This window comes from Colobus angolensis, unplaced genomic scaffold, assembly GCF_000951035.1.
Source record: "Colobus angolensis palliatus isolate OR3802 unplaced genomic scaffold, Cang.pa_1.0 Scaffold426, whole genome shotgun sequence".
Taxonomy (NCBI): Eukaryota; Metazoa; Chordata; class Mammalia; order Primates; family Cercopithecidae; genus Colobus; species Colobus angolensis.
The window spans coordinates 646,423-666,457 of NW_012117666.1; the positions used below are offsets into that span (position 1 = coordinate 646,423).

Genomic DNA, 20,035 nt, shown 5'->3' on the forward strand with positions numbered 1-20,035 from the left:
AGATGGATGGATGGATAGATGGGGTGGGTGTGTCGATGGATAGATGGATGGGTGGGTGGGTGGATGGACAGATGGATGGATGGATAGATGGGGTGTGTGGGTGGATGGATAGATGGATGGATGGATAGATGGGGTGGATGGATAGATGGATGGATGGATAGATGGGGTGGGTGGATGGATGGATGGATGGATAGATGGGGTGGGTAGGTGGATGGATGGATGAGTGGACAGATATACAGATGGCAAAAACTATAGAGAAGGGCATCCCCCTGCCTACCTTGAGCCAGAACCAGACATGGAGCTGAGGGCTGCCACCTTAGTGGATTGGGGATGCGTGCTGATGCTAGACCCCCTCTCCCTGCTCCCCCGTGTGCAGGTGGGGACAGAATTCACCACTATCCTGTACAACTTCATGTGTAACAGCAGCTGTGTGGGGGGCATGAACCGACGGCCCATCCTCATCATCATCACCCTGGAGACGCGGGAGTGAGTCCCGGGCACACGGGGTGGAGGTGGGACAGGGCTGGGCAGGCACGGCTAGTGGGAGAAGGGGAGCTGTCATGGAGACCTGCATGCCGAGGCCAGCTTGGGGAAGAGACTGGGCTGTGCTGCTGGAGGAAGGGACTGCCCTCTGGCCTGAAGGGCCTGCCTGGGCAGGAGCTGGGCCTCTGGAGGGAGGCGAGTCCCGGGCAAGGTCTCAGGGCAGCCTCCCAGCTTTGAGCCTCTGGCTCCCTCTGGTGGGAACACTCGCTACCGGCACTGGGTGCTCCACAGTGACTCAGGGCTCTCAAGGCCGGTCCTGCAGGGTCTGAGGTGGGCAGGTTGAGGGTGGGCAGGATTGAGCTCACAATTCTGGCTGTGCCCACCCGACAGTGGGCAGGTGCTGGGCCGCCGGTCCTTTGAGGGCCGCATCTGCGCCTGTCCTGGCCGCGACCGAAAAGCCGATGAGGACCACTACCGGGAGCAGCAGGCCTTGAATGAGAGCTCCACCAAGAACGGGGCTGCCAGCAAGCGCGGTGAGCAGCCGACCGGGGGAACTGGATGCTGTGGGAGGGGAAGGGGACACGGGGCTGCCAGCAAGCGTGGTGAGCAGCCGGCTGGGGGGAACTGGATGCTGTGGGAGGGGAAGGGGACACGGGGCTGCCAGCAAGCGTGGTGAGCAGCCGGCCGGGGGGAACTGGATGCTGTGGGAGGGGAAGGGGACACGGGGCTGCCAGCACGCGTGGTGAGCAGCCGGCCGGGGGGAACTGGATGCTGTGGGAGGGGAAGGGGACACGCTGGCAGGACACAGTGCGAGCCCGTGCCCGAGGGACAGGGCCAGCCCCTGAACAGTCCCCCAGACCCAGAATCCTCCCCGACGGAGCCTGAGAGCAGCCCCCAAATAAGTCGCTTGTCCTGAGATGGCCAAGGGCACCTCAAAGGCCTGGGTGGCACTGCAGGTTTGCCCATCCCTGTGGGCTGCTCACCACTGGGCCCACCTGAAGAATCTATTGGCCCCAAGGGTGGGGCAGGTCTCCCTCCTCCCGGAGGGTGGCCTCACCCCACCCGCCCTGCCTGGCCTTCCAGCCTTCAAGCAGAGCCCCCCTGCCGTCCCCGCCCTGGGCCCCGGCGTGAAGAAGCGGCGGCACGGAGACGAGGACACGTACTACCTGCAGGTGAGTGTGTGTGCTCCCGTACAGCGGCCAGGAGACCTGCCTCACCTCTGTCGTCTGCTGAGCCCAGGCTGGGCCATGGGGAGAGACCCTGAAGACCATGGTGGAGGGGGCAGGAGGCACCCAGCGCTGCGTGAGAGGGTCCAGAGGGCAGAACCTGCTTGCAAGAGCCAGAAGCAGGGTCCGACTGCAGGGCATCCCTGAGAGTCCCCTCAGTCCCAAAAAGCCAGTGTCACGCCATTTACAATGAAGCCATGCGTACATAGCACAGGTGGGGTGGTGCGGAGTCCACTGGGGTAGAAGCTCAGCAGGAATCCAGGACCCTAACGTTGGCCAGGACCCGTGGCCATGGACCCCCTGAGTGTGCCTCTCACATGTGGCCTCCAACAGGTGAATTAAACCGGCACAGGCTTAGCTAGGATTCGTCTTCCATGATGTGAGCTTTCAGTTTTTTGAGCTCCAGAATGAGCCCCAGTTGGGGGCAGTGGCTCATGCCTGTAATCCCAGCATCCTGGGAGGCCAAGGCGGGTAGATCACTTGAGCCCAGGAGTTTGAGACTAAAGTGGGCAACATAGCGAGAACCCCATCTCTACAAAAATTAGCTGGGTGTGGTGGTGGCATGCACCTGTAGTCCCAGCTACTCAGAAGACTGAGGCAGAAGGATCACCTGAGGGCAGGAGGATGGCCTGAGCCCAGGAGTCCAAGGCTGCAGTGGGCTATGATGATGCCACTGCACTGCACTCTAGCCTGGGCAACAGAGCAAGACTCTGTTTAAAGGAAGGAAGAGAGAGAGATACTTGGTTTTTTTTTTAAAAAAAAAAAAAAAAACAAAACAGTATCTGTTGGTGGGGGAGGAAGAGGGAGGCTTAGGGACCACAAGGAGCAGGCATAGTTCTTGGGGACAGACCTGCCCACCGAGTCATGGGCTCTGGTTAGACCTGCTTCTTGGGAAGAGGAAAGAAGGTCAGGGGATCCTGAGCCTCTGGGGTGCCGGGGAACCCCCACAAAGGACAGATGCTTTGCCAAGCCCAGGTCCTCCTGAGGCTGCGGCCGGCCGCCTCCCTCCCACGGGGGTCTGGGGCATGTGGGCAGAGCATCTGCTCCTCTGTGCTCAGGTGCGAGGCCGGGAGAACTTCGAGATCCTGATGAAGCTGAAGGAGAGCCTGGAGCTGATGGAGCTGGTGCCGCAGCCGCTGGTGGACTCCTATCGGCAGCAGCAGCAGCTCCTACAGAGGCCGTGAGTCAACCCCAGCCCACCATCAGTGTGGGGAAGCTCATGGCTCAACCCCGCAGGAGAAGGCCAGGAGGACCAGCAACCCCTCCAGAAGGCATCATCTGCCAGGGACAGGCAGCAGGGTCCAGAGCAAAGGGGGCCCACCCCACATCTCCTCCAGGAAGCCTTGTGGGACTTGGGGCTGCCCTGGGACCCTAGGTCATGGCCCTTGCTATGCCTCTGCCACTGAGGGGTCTTATAAATGTCTGCTGGGTGGAAAGGCCAGGAGGGGTGGCCAGAGTGACCATGACCCACCAAGACCAGAGGCCAATTCCAATGGCACAGGTCATCCCCCTGCCTACCCGCCCCACCATGGCCAGTGTCCTTCTCAGGAGCAGGCCCAGTGGCTATGCATGGCCATCCTCCAGCCACTCTCTGACATCAGAGGAGGACAAAGCCACTCTCTGACCTCAGAGTCTCCACCCATTGGCAGCATGGGGGCATCGCAGGTGTGGGTGGTTGGTGGGCACGAGGCTGCCTTGCTTCCCACCCATGCAAGCCATTGCTTCTGAGCAGGAGTCACCTACAGCCCCCATCCTACGGGCCGGTCCTCTCGCCCATGAACAAGGTGCACGGGGGCATGAACAAGCTGCCCTCCGTCAACCAGCTGGTGGGCCAGCCTCCCCCGCACAGCTCGGCAGCTACACCCAACCTGGGGCCTGTGGGTGAGTCCCTTGGGCAGTGGGGGCCCATGGGCAGGGCAGGGAGGCCCCCTGGGGGCGCCTGGCTCAGGGCACTCCACCCAGCTCGGGACCCAGGACAGGTGTCTCTGGCTGGTTCCTTCCAGCAATTCTACCCTCTGGGCAGGAGGCGCAGCCACGGACAGCCCTCTCTGCCCACTCCTGGCTGTGGGAGGTGGAGGGGGCATGGTTAAGAGCGTGGAACCCACACGCCTACACCACCTCTTGGCAGGCAAGGAAGCTTGCGGAAGGCTCTTAACATTACACAGCCTGTTGCCCCATCAGCAAATGGCCACAGAAGTACCAGGCTCACTCCTTGTGAGGATTAAATGGTGCAAGACCTCCTCAGGGACCCCAGCAGAAGCTGGGAGCTCCACTGGATAGAGTTTGGGCCCCCTTCCCCTGGAAGGTCCTCATGTGGGCAGGACCAGGCATGTTCCCAGTGCTGCGAGCAAGCACCCCCAGGTGTTTCCTCAGGCCCCGGGATGCGGCCAGCACTCCAGCGCCAGCTGTGATTGCCCTTACGACCCAGTGCCTTGTGCGCACAGTCATCGCCGTCCCTGCTAGGCGAGGCGAGGACACAGGGCCCCAGGTGTTCAGCCCTTGTTCAAGCCTCCAGCTGGCTGGGGTGATGCCAAGCATCACATCGCCAGGCCTTGGGGTGGCTCCCCTGGTGTCCAGAGGTGTCTGGAGCCTGGGTGGAGCCTGCACCGGGACGCCCGGCCTGCTGCCCTCAATGCCCCACCTGCCTCTCACCCAGGCCCTGGGATGCTCAACAACCATGGCCACGCAGTGCCAGCCAACGGCGAGATGAGCAGCAGCCACGGCGCCCAGTCCATGGTCTCGGGGTCCCACTGCACTCCGCCACCCCCCTACCACGCTGACCCCAGCCTCGTCAGGTGTGTGGGCTGCCAAGGGCCTGAGCATGCGCTGTCACCCTGTCCGTTCACCTCTGTCCTTCTGGCCATGTCAGCTGCCCTGCCCCACCCTGTGTGCTCACCACTCGCAACCCCAGATCAGACAGGCGGGCGGGGACAGTCAGGCTAGGAGCATCGAATATGCTGGGGAAATGGTCCACTTAGAGGAAAAACACAAAAAGCCGGGTCTTCACTGACCTGTCCCCAGCTGAGCACGTCCCCTCCCCGAGGGATGCCACGGCCACCTATGGGCTGGAGGGAGACAGTGACAGTCTCCGCCCCAGCCAGGCCACTCCCAGAGATGAGGGCTCACACAGCCCTGTGCTCAGAAGCTAATGCTGCTTCCTTTCTCAAATTCTCTCTGCAGTTTTTTAACAGGATTGGGGTGTCCAAACTGCATCGAGTATTTCACGTCCCAAGGGTTACAGAGCATTTACCACCTGCAGAACCTGACCATCGAGGTAACGCCCGGGCAACCCCCGCTCCGCACAGGCAGTAGCTGGAGGGGCCCCTGAACAGAGGGCAAAGAGCCTTCTCTTCCTTGCTCTCGTGGCTGGGAAACTTGGAAACCCTCTCCCACAGGCAAGCAGATGTGATGAGTTGACTCTTGAGAGCTCAGGCAGGCACAGCCAGGCAGGCAGCTGGCGGTGCGGGACACAGGCCCAGGCCTCCGGATGCTGAACTGGTCATTTGGGCCTTTTCGGACTCCCAGCAGCCAGTGTGCCTTTGATTTTAGGGGATGGGCTGTTTCCAAGGCACAAAGAACAGAAGTATGTAAGGCCCTGAGGGAGTCAGTCCAGTTCAGCGCCATTTACACCCAGAGGAAAGGGGACCCGGGGAAGGCAAGCGCCTGACCCGAGGCCACACAGCTCTTGGCACCTGTGGGAGCTGATCGCAGGCACCATGATTAAACAGCCACGGCTTGTCTTTGGGTTAAGTGAGACTAGCGGTGTACAAAGCCTGCTCGTAGCCTAGGACAGTGTGAACCACAGGACACTGTCAGTGAAGGAAGAGCTAGCCCTCTGCCGGGAACCCGCCCCTAGCCAGTGCCGCAGCCCAGGTCCAAGGACCGTCCCAGACCATCCCCAGCCTGGGGCTGCAGACAGAGATGAGGGTCAGTGCGAGCTGGGGCCAGCTGCTCAGCCTAACTGTCCGTCGTGCAGAGGGTGGCCTCGTCTGTGTCCACTAACCGCCTCCCCGCAGCCTGTCCCCAGTATGCTGAGCCAGCTCCAGGTCACGTGTTAACCCTTGCCTCCCCTGCATGTGTGTGCTTCGTGTGGTGCCTAGAGGGTGCTGGGAGCTCGTGGATGAGCTGGGGGCCTGCTCCGGGGGGCAGGGACATGGAGACCAAGGAGGGCCCTGTCCTGAGGCTGGGAGGCAGTTCCTCCCCCAGGGCCAGGTAGATAGATGCTCAGGGAGCTCCATGTCTAAGGCTCGGAGGTCAGGGCCCAGGCCCCACACAGGCCAGGAGTGGCCCTGGTGGGCTCTCCCCCTCCCCCATGTCCCCTCTCCTGCCTACTCTGGTTGGGGGTGTGGGGACCAGGGTGTGGTGTGGCCAGACCTCCAGGCCCAGGGCGGCCCTCCCTGCTCTCCCTGTCCCCGCTGCCCGCTGCCCCCTGCCCCTAACGCGCTGGCCTCTCGCAGGACCTGGGGGCCCTGAAGATCCCCGAGCAGTACCGCATGACCATCTGGCGGGGCCTGCAGGACCTCAAGCAGGGCCACGACTACGGCGCCGCGCAGCAGCTGCTCCGCTCCAGCAACGCGGCGGCCATCTCCATCGGCGGCTCCGGGGAGCTGCAGCGCCAGCGGGTCATGGAGGCCGTGCACTTCCGCGTGCGCCACACCATCACCATCCCCAACCGCGGCGGCCCCGGCGCCGGCCCCGACGAGTGGGCGGACTTCGGCTTCGACCTGCCCGACTGCAAGGCCCGCAAGCAGCCCATCAAGGAGGAGTTCACGGAGGCCGAGATCCACTGAGGGGCCCGGCCCGGCCAGAGCCTGTGCCACCGCCCAGAGACCCAGGCCGCCTCCGCTCTCCTTCCTGTGTCCAAAACTGCCTCAGGGGGCAGGGCCTCCAGGCTGTGCCCGGGGAAAGGCAAGGTCCGGCCCATCCCCAGGCACCTCACCCGCCCCAGGAGAGGCCCAGCCACCAAAGCCGCCTGCGGACCGCCTGAGTCACCTGCAGAACCTTCTGGAGCTGCCCTAACGCTGGGCTTGCGGGGCAGGGGCCGGCCCACTCTCAGCCCTGCCACTGCCGGGCGTGCTCCATGGCAGGCGTGGGTGGGGACCGCAGTGTCGGCTCCGACCTCCAGGCCTCATCCTAGAGACGCTGTCATCTGCCGACCAAGAAGGTCCTTCCAGAGGAAAGAATCCTCTTCGCCGGTGGACTGCCAAAAAGCATTTTGCGACATCTTTGGTTCTGGAGCGTGGTGAGCAGCCAAGCGACTGTGTCTGAAACACCACGTATTTTCAGGGAATGTCCCTAACTGCGTCTTGCCTGTGCCGGGGGCTGGGGACTCTCTCTGCTGGACTTGGGAGTGGCCTTTGGCCCCAGCACACTGTATTCTGCAGGACCGCCTCCTTCCTGCCCCTAACAACCACCAAAGTGTTGCTGAAATTGGAGAAAACTGGGGAAGGCGCAACCCCTACCAGGTGTGGGAAGCATCTGGTACCGCCTCAGCCAGTGCCCCTCAGCCTGGCCACAGTCACCTCTCCTTTGGGACCCCTGGGCAGAAACGGACAGCCTGTCCTTAGAGGACTGGAAATTGTCAATATTTGATAAAATGATACCCTTTTCTACACAGTGGGTCAGTTTTTTTTGTTTTTTTTTTTAAACTTCGTTCCTCAACATTCCCTTTCCAGCTCAACCTAGTGCCCATCAGCGGAGCTGCTGAAGCTGAGTGAGAAGCCAGGTGGGCGGGACTTGTCCCCAGGAAGCCCTGCTGGGGAGGAAGCCTAGAGGGAACGCTGGGAAGGGCAAGTTCACAGGAACGCTCTGCCGCGGGAGCAGCTCCTCCCTTGCCGCCGCCACCTTCTTTACCACTGCGAGGTCCAGAGGGCATTCCTTTCTTTTCCAGGCGGCGGCAGTCAGGGAACAGACTGAGGTAGGTGCAGGGGGGGTCTACGCCTTCGTGGAGCACCCCAGGGAGTTAGTGGGCCCCAGAGACGCAGTGTCTGCACAGGCCCCTACTGGGGCCACCTCCATCCACGAGGAGCAGCCTGAGCCTTGGTGGCTGGAGCTTGACCGTCCTGGAGCACAGCTCCAGGGCAAGGAACCGGAGCCCCCGGGGAGCCTCACAGGTGTGACAAGGCCCTTCATTCCAGGCAGGTGGGCCGATGGAGAGTAGTGAGCTGTGCACACTGTATTCTGCAGGACCGCCTCACTCACGTACGCTGAGACACCACCCAGAGTGCAGGCTGCCTGGCCCCTTCTGACACGGCCAGCTCCACACCCCCTGCCTAGGGTATGTGTGGCATCAGCTCCTAAGGGCTAGGAGCTTCCCCCACTAACATCTCCCAGAAGCAGTTAAGCCCTCCAGGGCACGGCAAGGTTAGACACAGCCCCCATCCCCAGATCAGGACTCCATCTTGCTAAGTGGCATCACTGTCACCAGCCTCCCCTTATTTAAAAGCAGCGACTGGTGTTGCCACAGGTGCCTGGTCTACGAAGACGCAGGCGTCCCTCTCCCACTGTCCACCTCCCTGGGGGCCACTGACAGCACAGCTGCCTGGGTGCACGTTTGTGGGGGCAGCAAGAGCGGGGCTGCCGGCTCTCAGGGGATCTGGCTGCAGCCAGGGCGAGAGCCTGGCCCTTCCTTCTAGCTCCTTCTAGCCGAAGGGCAGGCTCTGGCTGCTCAGCTTCTAGGGTTCCATCTCCCTAGAAAGGTGCCCACACCCAGGGCATCCGTCAGTAGGGGCAACAGCAGCAGACTCAGGGCTTTCCCAGGGTGGCACAGCCACCCCAGCTGCATGTCACCTCAGCTCTCCATCTTATTGCCATTTCGTAGATGAGGAAGCTGAGGCCAGAAAGGCATCACGCCCATCTCTTGGGGGCTGAGCACTGCTACCCGAGTCCACCTCCTGAAGCCCCACTCTGCCCCATGCTCCACTTCTAGAGCCACGGGGGCCCATCCCGACACTTGGGGTTCCCGAGCCCAGCACAGATGTGCTTCAATTCCAGGGGGTTGTTGATTTGTTTCTTAGGCATGTTCCCTGTCCACCCTGAGTCCAGTGAGGCTGTCCCAGGAGCCCCTGTAGTGTGCTGCTGGGGGGTGGGTGGCACAGAGCAGGGAGAGGCCCAGAGGCAGCTGTCACTGGAACCCCAGCCAGACGTCCAAGGAAGCCAGTCAGAACACGGAGCAGCCAGATGGCCCCAGCTGCACCTGTACAGCGAGCCCACACAGCCTCCTTGCGCTGGAGAAGCAGCTGTGAAAGTAAACAGAGTCGAGACTTTGCTGTGGTTAGGAGAAAATGCAAATTCCCAGGAACAAGAATCCTTTAAGCGATGTTTTTTATACAACTAAACAAATCAACAAATAAATCTTGAAGGCAGATGGTTTTCCCAGCAGTGCAGGGGTAGGAGGGAGGCTGCTGGCACTCCTGGAGCCGAGGGGGACGGGCAGTGGTCCTGAGTCTGCTCAGAGAGGCCAGGCAGAAGGAGCTCACCAGGCAGGTCAGCTCACGTCCGTCCGAGTCACTCTGGTCAGAAACAGCGACTCTCCCCCATTCCCCCAGCGTTCCCACCAGGCCTGGGCTGCCGGGAAGCCCTTGCTGTACCCAGGGGCCCGACTCGCAGTATCCTGGCACAGAGACACCTGTCACTCGGAACAGTCAGTGTCTCCAACGCGCAAACATCCACTCCTCTGTTACCAGTCAAAGCGCTTTAATGCTTTAGGGTGGACACGCGACCCCATCCGTGTGTCCGTGTGGGCTGGTGCTTCTCCGAGCAGTATTAACGGACGCCCTCCAATGACATAACAACTGGTTTTGGTCATGTAATCTTGGGAAAATGTGTTATTTTTAGCTGTGTTTCGGTGGGGATTTTTGTTTTTGTAACATAATAAAGTGTGTGTTCCAATGACTGGTTCTCATGACGAAACCTCCATCTCCAAGGGGCTCAGACAAACGGCGGCTCCTGACAGGCGGGAAGCCTGTGGCCTCTGCGGCCGGCCCTGGCAGCCCACCTGAGTTTCTCTGTGTCGTGAGTCTGGTGGGTCCCTGGGGTGTCCCTCTGCCCTGTGCCTCGGAGGACCTGCGGGCCAAGCCGAGTAGCCTCATGGGACTGACCTGAAGTGCAGGCCCGTGAGCCCTCATCCAAGCCCTGTGGGGCCCAGGCTTTCTGGACTTGAGCTAGGCCAAGCAGGGTCTCCAGGTGTCACAGACACCCACACAGAACGCACTCTCGTTTATCAGCAAAACCTAAGGAAACAAAAGGCAGCGGAGAGCCTCGTGTTGGCTCAGGCCAGGCTGAGACCAGAGGCTTCGTTTCAGTTCTCTTGGTTCCCAGGTTTCTTGGTTTCAGACTTGTGAACAGTGACTAGGGTCCTGTCACAGCAAAAATAAGGCTCTAGAAATCTCTTCAACCTCGGAGGAGGCCTCAGTCTTTTTAGAAATTGGCCTTAAACAAAGACAGAAAGGACCAAGGCAAGAGGGAGAGATGCCGCCAGGAAGCTCCGCTGAGTTCCCCCACAGGTGAGGTGCAGGTGAGGTGAGGTGCAGGTGAGGCGCCATGCCTGGTCTTGGCCCCACCTTCCTGGCTAGCGCTCACCCCTTTCACTAGGCTCCTACCTGTCCCCACGTCCAGAAAGGAGGGCTGGGCGGCGATGGGCCCACCCCCTCACAGCCACAGAACTCTGGATCACCAAAGTGCTGAGGCCTCAAACTAGACAGAAGTGGAGGGATTTGGGATGCTCCCTCGGCAAGAGGGTGCCACGTAGAACGTAGAAACGGGGACTCTAAAACGTGAGCGCTTTTAGCACAAGGGTGAGTTTGAATATCTTTGTTTAAAAGGTTATTTTTTTTAAGTATAGCATGAGAAATACAGGGCATTATTTTCAAATATATAAAAACATCTCCAGTAGGTTCCACACAGAATTTTGGAAAGCTAAGCGGGACTCGGAACAGCTCTGCTGCTCCCCAAGGCACTACCCTTCGAAGGAAGGTTTCCACCACCTGGCTGCAAAACAGAAAGGAGAAGGCCTATTTCCAAAAGGTCTCCACACCCCTTTGGGCGGAAAACAGCCGCCGTTCATTCCTGCGCTCACATCCGAAGAGGAAGCCTAGATTCAGGCGACAAGAACAGAATATGGGCTTCTCATACCACACACATACACTTCCTATTTCTCTGGAATGGTGCTGTGTCATTACTATGCACAAAATCAGATTCTTCAAGAAAATTGTTTTTTAGGCCGAGCACAGTGGCTCACGCCTGTAATCCCAGCTCTTTGGGAAGCCGTGGCAGGTGGATCACGAGGTCAGTAGTTCGAGACCAGCCTGGCCAACATGGTGAAACCCCGTCTCTGCTAAAAATACAAAAATTAGCCAGGTGTGGTGGCGCATGCCTGTAATCCCAGCTACTCAGAAGGCTGAGGCAGATGAATCACTTGAACCCGGGAGGCGGAGCTTGCAGTGAGCCGAGATTGCGCCACTGTACTCCAGCCTGGGTGACAGGGCGAGACTCCGTCTCAAAACAAACAAACAAAAAATGTTTTTAAATACTGGTGTAATTACCCCCAAAAAAGGCCTAAGGAGGCCTGCAGTCTGCCTCATGCATGCAACACTTAGTCTTAACAGCTCCGCCAGCCCTCGGCCCTGTTTGCCACAGAAAAGCTGAAACCGCAGGTTTCTGGGTCAATTTACACTGTCCAATCCCTGACCTGCCCTCTTCCTGAGACAGCCAACCAGGGGCCTCCGACGCCCTGCCAAGGGAACTCTGACCGGAAGAGCATCTCTGCGGCCGGCGTGCAACACAGAACAGCTAAGCAAGCCCAACTTGTGTCCTTGGTCTGAAGTCACATCCTGAAAAGTCTGGTCACACCAGAAATGAAACATACATGGTTTCCCAATGCTTCCCGTTCTGAGTCCCCAGTGAGGACAAGATCGCCAGAAGGTTCTGTCTCCCTCTCTCAGTAACAGTGAGAAGAGAAACAGGCAACTGGATATTGGGCAGAATCTTGGCTCCACCCTCGGGTTGGTTCACGGAGCTTCTGTCTTCACCACAGAGGCCTCTGCTGATTCGCAGGGCAGGTCCACAGCTGACCGGCTCCACCACGACTGCGCCGCGGCCGCGGCCGCCCGGAAAGCCCTGAGGAACTGCTCTTTGGCGATTTCAGGAGGTTCTTTCCCTGCACATTTGCACAGATTCAGGATAAAACCCAACACATCGGAGCCAGACAGTATTCTTGTTGGGACATGTGAAGAGGCCACTGGCCTCGGGGTGGGACACTGGTCCTAGAGAGACCCACCCGCCCCTCTTGGACAAGCCCGACCCAGGTTCCGGAATTCTGTTCCACCTCCCTGGTTCCCAGTCACCCCCAGGACTGACAGAGGGTAGAAGGTGTCCTATCTTCCAGGACACGTGATATCCACTAGCTCTCAGGAGTTCACAAGTAGTCATCATTTTATAAACCTCGGAGTTCAAGAAGATTTCTTAGGACATGTCAGGCAACATGGTACATGCACAGAACCCCAAAGGAGCATCTCTCAGAATCTTCCTCAAGTACAAGCAATGCAAATGATCACTGAGATGGACAATCTCAAATCTGAACCCAGCATCTGGAATGCAATTTTCCACCTGAAATTGGCATATCATCTGCACTGACTGCAGCCTGGAAGGCATCTACCCGTTGAGCATCGGGACATCCCAGGTTCCTCCTCAGAATGTCACCCACCTTTAAGGGTTCTGACAAAGTGTCTGAAGAGCTCTCGATACAAGTACTGGTAGCGGCTAGTCTGGGTCTGGGAGCCGAGGGACAGGGACGTGCCCTGCCCGCTGATGCCCAAGGGATTCTGATTCTCCATCTGCAGCGCGCCTTGGGACCCACACAGCTGGGAGCCATTGCAAGACAGGAGTTAACCAGGCCAAGCACAGGAAGTGGGGAGGGGAAGGGGATGACTGAACACCACCAGGGCTTTTGCTGGTGGGGGTGGGGCAGGCAGGTGACACATGACGCAGGCCTTCCAGAACCGTCATTATCACTTCCCATGGCACACTGTGACCAACTCCGGCTTTCCGTGTAACGGCCAAGGAAGCACAAGCTTCTGTAGAGCAACAGCCAATGTAAAGGAAAGCCACCGTCACAAAACAGCTCCTGGAGGCCCAGAGGCCAGAGAACGAACTCTCGTCAAAACCTGGACGACGTGGCTCTCACCAGAAAATTAAAACGAATATTTACTGAGCACTGACTATGCACAAGGTGTGCTGCATATGCTCCGACTGGGGATGGCCAGGTGATGACCTCTATTTAACCAGCAGGATCAGCCCGGCTGATGACTTCTCTCTAACCCGCACAATCAACCCAGCTGAGGGTGGCCGGGTGACAACCTCTCTCTAACCCGCACAATCAACCCGGCTGAGGGGGGCCGGGTGACAACCCCTATCTAACCCGCACAATCAACCCAGCTGAGGGTGGCCGGGTGACGACCTCTCTCTAACCCGCACAATCAACCCGGCTGAGGGGGGCCGGGTGACGACCTCTCTCTAACCCACACAATCAACCCAGCTGAGGGTGGCCGGGTGACAACCCCTATCTAACCCGCACAATCAACCCAGCTGACGACCTCTATCTAACCCATAGAATGAACCCAGCTTTTCACAGTGGACTGGCGAGGGGTGGAAAAGGGCAGGGGTCACCTCCAATCTCTGGTCACAGGTCTGTACGGTGCTGGCTGACGTCCACGCTGACCACAGCCCCACGGGAAACTTCATGCTGATCATAACAGTGTCTGCATCTTTTAAGGCAGCCATATCTAAGCAGAAGAAAACTTTAGATGATACAAAAGTTAATTTAGGCAAATTATAAACCGCTGTGTTTGGTTTTTTGAGAGTCTTGTTCTGTCACCCAGGCTGGAGTGCAGTGGCACGATCGTGGCTCACTGCAACCTCTGCCTCCTGGGTTCAAGCAATTCTCCTGCCTCAGCCTCCCAAGTAGCTGGGATTACAGGCGTCCACTATCACACCCAGCTGATTTTTTTGTATTTTCAGTAGAGACGGGGTTTCACCATATTGGCCAGGCTGGTTTTGAACTCCTGACGTCAAGTGATCCCGCAGCCTTGGCCTCCCAGAGTGCTGGGATTACAGTGCTAGGATTGCCACCACATCCGGCCTGAACTCACTGCTTTAGCTGAAGCAGTGGACGAAAGGCATAGCCAAGCAGTTTCACAGAAACCAGTCCTTAATAGAAAATTAACTCTTATAAAATTGTTCCAAAATGGGTCCCTGAGAGGCATGGAGACACTGCCCAGCAAGCAGTCCAGTTCTGTGTTTGCTAAGCTTCCGCGGCACCGGCAGTCCCGGGCCCGGGCACCTTCTGGACCCTGGGGGTACAGCCATGAGCCTAGCAGAGCCAGTGCCCCTGTCCCCACCTGGGGAGCAGGCCCCAGACAGGTACTTGTCTGGTCTTCTGTGGAAGAGCGAGAAGTGGACAAGAGGACAGTGGGGTTGCGGGGGCGGCACCTGTAGGCCTGAGGCAGGAAGTGAGGGTCTGGAGGCAGGGAACCTAAGGCTGTTTCCCAACAACTTCCTTGAACTATATTGAAGGGAAAACCCTAACTTTACACTCCTAAGTAACAAAAGGACCAGAGGCTACTGCCTTTGCAAACCCCCTCATCTTTTCTGCCTGGCAGATGGGAAACTGGCTGTCTGCAACAAATCAGACTGACTGCAGGGCAGGTCTTCGTTTGCAACTTTGTGACTTCAGTTCAGCCTCTGAATGGTCGCCCACGGTCGGTCCACACCAGTCAGACTGACTGCAGGCCGAGTTCTAGTTTGCAAACAAGGATAACTTTGTCACTTCACCCTAGCCTCTGACTAGTTGCTTTCTGCAACCACTTCATTGACATGAGGTGAGCATGAAGTGGCCAGGGGGAAACTTCTAGCGGGTATTTGGGTCCCAGAAGATTCTGTATCCAGGCCCTAGAGCTGCTGCTCGGCCGCTCCTGCACTGTGGAGTGTGCGTCATTTTCAATAAATCCCTGCTTTTGTTCTTTTGTTGCTTCATCCCTTCTTTCCTTTGCTGGGTGTTTTGTCCAATTCTTTGTTCAAAACACCAAGAACCTGGACAATGTGCAGTCAAGACCCTCGACCGGTGACAGGCCCGCGGGGTCGGTGGAGACCATGGCCTCCACCTGTGCTCTGGAGAGCTCAGAGCAGGCAGGCACCTGGTCCAACTGAGGTCTTACGGAGAAGAGATTGCAGGCAGATGGCCACAGCCAGGATGAGGACATGGCTGGGATCGGGGTGGTGGCCCGTGGAGCAGGGTGGGGGGATGGGTGAACTTTGGGCGGATGGGGGAGGTGGTGCCAAAAGGGGGTGCTGACGAGACAGAGTGAAGCTGGTGCTGAGAGGAGTGAGCGCTGGCACCAGCTGGGCCTGGACTTGCCCGAGTACACAAAGGGTGGTGTAAGGGGCACCACGTCAGTCCTGGTCCAAGACTCAGGACGTCTGAGTGTTTCCGCTTTGGTGCCCTGAGGCCATCAAACGCGTGGCCAGGCTGCTGTGGGGACCTGCGGAGGCAGGGGGACGACACAGAAGAGAGCCCGGGGACAGCGGGGCCCGGCCCTGTGGCCCTGGTGGGGCTGTTCCAGGCAGGCCGCTGACCACCTGGCTGTAGTCACATGAGTGGCCACTGGGCAGACCAGAAGAGGGACCCCAGCCAAGCCCAGTTCAAGCTGCAAAATCCTAACTACCCAGTGGCTGTTGTTTCAAACCGTGACGTGTGTGTGGTGTGTCATAAAGCAACAGATAACCTGTCCTCTGCAGCCGCCCTCAGGACCCACCCTGAGCTTCTGCTGCCAGGCCAGGACCTGGGAACCAGCACCCCCAGCCCCGCCTTCACCTGGAGATCACTGATGATCTCCTAATCTGTGTGCAGCCCAGTCTGGCTGTGCTTCCAGCCAGAACCGTGTTTATTCACCTTTGCAACCTTAGAGACTACAGGGGGCCTGTCACATCGCAGGGGCTGGAGAAACGGTTACTAAAACAGTGACTCTCACAGTTCATCAAACATGAACTACTTCCTGCATGATGCCTTTCAACCTCGGGAAATGCCTGAGGGGTTCAGTGACGTGACCATTTAGTCATCTTTTTTACATGTGCTCCATGTTACTTGATCTGCTCCCCAAAGCTGAGAGTCGGGGAGGAATCCTGAACAGGGGCCCCAGCCTGTGCTACATTTCAACCAGCCTTAGTGGCCACAGGAGCACCTTGCAACAGTGAAGCCCACTCTTACCTGGGCAGAAGGCATGTCCCAGAGAAAACAGTGTCCAGAGTGGCCTCCCCGAGCAACACGCATGTGGCATCCACGTTGTGCACAGCAGCGTTGTGGAAAATCCCACCTGGACACAAGCGAGGGTGAGCTCTGGCTTCCGGTCTTGAGGGAAGCTACTGGCGAGAAGCACCGGAGGTTTCTGGGTCACAGGGAACCACGTGACATGGACACAGACGCCACAATGCCATGCATTCCCCTAACAACGCGGATGCCCACCTGCCCTCTTTAGGGAAGCCGGAGAGGCGGCCGGGAACAGGCTGCTGATGGCGGTGATCCCGTGGATCCTCCCCAGGGCGTGGCCGACACAAACTTGCTTGTGCAAGAACTGGAAAGCCGGATCAAAGCACCTAGGAGAGGAGCTGGGAAACGAGGTGGGCAAGCCCATTCCCTGAAGCCCCTTCTCCCTGCAACGCGTGGGCACGGGTGCAGACGTCACCTCAGCCAGCTGAGCTCCTGAAGCCAAATTTGACACCAGAGTCCCTTCTGGGCCACGTCCCTCAAAGCCCTTTTGAAAGCAGGTAAACTGATGCTCACGACAGCCATTGTGCCCCGGGCAGGAGCCAGGGCAGGAAGCAATCAACGCTCCACCGAGAGCACTTCAAACACCAGGCCCTGCCGCGATGACCTATCTATTTCCTCATTTCTCATCTGTCTTCCTCTCCAGACGGTAAGCTCCATGCAGCAAAGGCCACGCTGCCTTACTCACCAACAGATGCCAACCCAACAAGGTGCCAGCAACCAGGGGCCACCCAGACTCCAGTCAGTGGCCAGTAATATCACCCATATAATCTGCGGTTTGCAGACGATGGAACTGCGCAGAAAGTTCTCCAAGGTGCCCACCTCACCAAGCTGGCAGTTGGCAGACATAACTGAGAACCAGCAGGACCCACTCAAAATCTGCACCCCTGCACACCCCACTGTCGCCAGGGCTTTAGAACAAGACCAGCAAATGAGAAAAATCAGTGGCAATACCTATTTCCCTCTTCTGGAAATGAGAATCTCATTTAGAGATTGCGGGTTAGCTTTTTTTTTTTTTTTTTAAAAAGTACCCTGAGTATTTTGCATAGTTTTATTTAAAAATGAAGGAAAAAAATCACAAGGAAACTGTCCTTACTTGTAAAATCCGCAGACCAAAGGCTTTCCACGTCTGTCGGCTTCGTCGAAGCAGGACCGGGCAGCCTGACAATTCAAACTCGGCAGCCTCTTGCAAAGCACCCCCTTCCCTGGAAATTGTAAAATGAAAACCAAGAGGTCACAGCTCCGAGAAGACAGCATCACAGACCAAAAGTCCCAACTTGCCCCTAAGCCTGGTAGCTGCCATTTAGATTCTCATTCCTGGTGACAAAATGAGTCAGGCACACTAACAGGATGGCCCAAGGCAAGGAGAACACATTCATCTTAAAAACCCGTAACTACAGAGATAATTTTTTTTTTGACATGGTCTCGCTCTGTTGCCCAGGCCGAAGTGCAGGTGTGCGATGATCACTCACACTGCAGCCTCAGGCTCCCGGCTCCAGTGATCCTCCTGCCTACCTCAGCCCCCCGAGTAGCTGGGACCACAGTGCACACCACCACGTCTGCCTACCTCAGTCCCCCAATAGCTGGGACTACGGTATGCACCACCACGCCCAGTTTACTTATTTTTTGTAGAGACAGGGTCTCCCTATGCTGCCCAAGCTGTTCTCAAACTCCTGATTTTAACCGATTCTCCTGCCTCAGCCTCTCAAAATGCTGGGACTACAGGTGTGAACCACTGCGCCCAGCCCAGACGTAATTCCTATCAGTATTCCTCGGACTTGAATAATACACAGATACCTTTTAAAGGAAAGCAAAATTCTCATGGTTCCCCAGTGTGGACTTCAATTATTTTGAACATAGTGCTACTTAAATATGTATAAAATCAGGTATCAATTTCTTTTATATAACTATTAAACCAAAAATCATGTATTAGATTAAGAATAAAACCACAAAACCAAGTAAATCCAAATCCATGTTTATTTGATGTGAAGATGACGTTCTGCTGCAACTAACCAGCCCCAGTAGAGCATCTGTGTCCCCAGCCCCAGCAGAGTAACTGTGCCCTCAACAGCCTCCACGTAGTTGTGTCTGAGACCACGGGCCCCGCAGAGGACTCTGATTTCCCCTCACGCTTCCCTATTCAAATTGCTGCAGATGCTTTCCTGGGCTTCAGGGCATCACTCACAACACAAGCCCAAGACAATGAAAGTGTATTACTTGATACAGATGGGTCAACAGAGGCCGCTTTGGTCATTGAATTACACGGCTCTGCTGGTTGTGAAGTGGCTCAGTTACACTTCACACCCGTGTAATTCATTGGCTGTGAAGTGTAACTGAGCACGCTCCATGAACATAGGGACCAAGTGGGGACCTGGAGAGCAGAGGAAAGCCAGGGTCTGTGACTGAGTGTGCTCCGTGAACCCAGGTACCAAGTGGGGACCTGGGGAGAGAAGGAGAGCCAGGGCCTGTAACTGAGCATGCTCCGTGAACCCAGACACTGAGTGGGAAGCAGGGGAGTGGAGGGGAGCCAGGGCTGGGTCCCCAGCATCTCTAGTCTGGATGGCTCCATTCAAATGACCAAAATATGTGCCTAGTTTCTTTCTTTTAGATTATCAGATGGAAATGCCAAATTATGACCTGTTTGTTGAGAACTTAACAGATCTCAAAGGACACCATCAATGTCTTGGAGGCTGTCAACATCCATTTGAGAAACGCCACGTCCTATTTTGTATTTAAGCCTTCCTGTCCCTAATCAGCCAAGAGATCAGTCACTAGAGGTGGCGGCACCTTCAGAGGAAGTGATGTCAAGTAATTTTCCCTGCTTGTGCAACACAAACCTATCTGTGGCCTTGTGGAAGGATCTCCTGAATCATTTCCAAAAATTCTTTCCCACAAGTAACTGTCAGCCTGTAGTTCGTAAATAGGTTATTACTCAGGAGCCTAAGCAAAGTTCCTTTTATGGAATATTGCAATATTTTGCTTAAGATAAAAATAAGTTGCAGTGACCTAAGCTGCTACCTCAGGAAGCCAGATCCCAGGTCAGCAAACCAGAGCCAGGTCTCTTTCTGTACATCCTGGGGAGCTAAGAAAGGTTTTCAAATTTTTAAGAATCAGTTCCTATTCTGCACAGACGGGTCCTGAAAACTCAAGGAGGAAAATGCTTCCCGACTCAGTCTGTGAGGCAAGCATTTCTTTGAAACCAAAACCAGGTAAGGCCATTACAAAAAAAGAAAACTACAGACCAATATCCTTCATGAACACAGACACAAAAATTTTTAATAAAAAATTAGTGTCAGGCCTCTGAGCCCAAGTCAAGCCATCGCATCCCGTGTGACTTGCTCCCAGAAGCCCAGATGGCCTGAAGTAACTGAAGAATCACAAAAGAAGTGCAAATGCCCTGCCTCACCTTAACTGATGACATTCCACCAAAAAGAAGTGAAAATGGCTGGTCCTTGCCTTAAGCGATGATACTATCTCGTGAAATTCCTTTCCCTGGCTCATCCTGGCTCAAAAAGCTCCCCCACTGAGCACCTTGTGACTCCCACTCCTGCCCGCCAGAGAACAGCCCCCCCTGGACTGTAATTTTCCTTTACCTACCCAAATCCTATAAAACGGCCCCACCCTTATCTCTCCCTTCGCTGACTCTCTTTTCGGACTCAGCCCGCCTGCACCCAGGTGATTAAAAAGGTTTATTGCTCACACAAAGCCTGTTTGGTGGTCCCATGACATTGTGGTGCTGTGACTCGGATCAGGGGACCTCCCTTGGGAGATCAATTCCCTGTCCTCCTGCTCTTTGCTCCGTGAGAAAGATCCACCTATGACCTCTAGTCCTCAGACCAACCAGCCCAAGGAACATCTCACCAATTTTAAATCGCGTAAGCGGCCCTTTTTCACTCTCTTCTCCAACCTCTCTCACTATCCCTCAACCTCTTTCTCCTTTCAATCTTGGCGCCACTCTTCAATCTCTCCCTTCTCTTAATTTCAATTCCTTTCATTTTCTTTTTTTTTT

The 20,035-nt window shown here is 56.7% G+C and overlaps 1 protein-coding gene and 1 long non-coding RNA gene across 4 annotated transcripts in view; one reads left to right on the plus strand and one right to left on the minus strand.

Moving 5' to 3' along the window:
- TP73 (tumor protein p73) overlaps positions 1-6,942 on the plus strand; it is a 63,103-nt gene extending 56,161 nt beyond the window's left edge. For 2 of the 3 annotated variants that reach the window (XM_011956840.1, XM_011956841.1), the window contains 8 exons: positions 377-486; positions 874-1,016; positions 1,567-1,655; positions 2,768-2,889; positions 3,442-3,590; positions 4,366-4,504; positions 4,890-4,983; positions 6,167-6,942. In XM_011956840.1, the coding sequence (XP_011812230.1) occupies positions 377-486; positions 874-1,016; positions 1,567-1,655; positions 2,768-2,889; positions 3,442-3,590; positions 4,366-4,504; positions 4,890-4,983; positions 6,167-6,499 (1,179 nt within the window). In that variant the 3' untranslated portion in view covers positions 6,500-6,942. The remainder of the gene's footprint in view (positions 1-376; positions 487-873; positions 1,017-1,566; positions 1,656-2,767; positions 2,890-3,441; positions 3,591-4,365; positions 4,505-4,889; positions 4,984-6,166) is intronic. The other variant, XM_011956842.1, reaches the window with a different exon arrangement.
- Positions 6,943-13,384: 6,442 nt separating this feature from the next.
- On the minus strand, positions 13,385-16,352 carry LOC105522346. Its single transcript, XR_001003425.1, has 3 exons — positions 16,225-16,352; positions 15,970-16,075; positions 13,385-13,489 (listed from the first exon to the last, which is right to left on the minus strand). It is a non-coding gene; the product is annotated as an uncharacterized LOC105522346 (long non-coding RNA).
- Between the last annotated feature and the right edge of the window lie 3,683 nt (positions 16,353-20,035).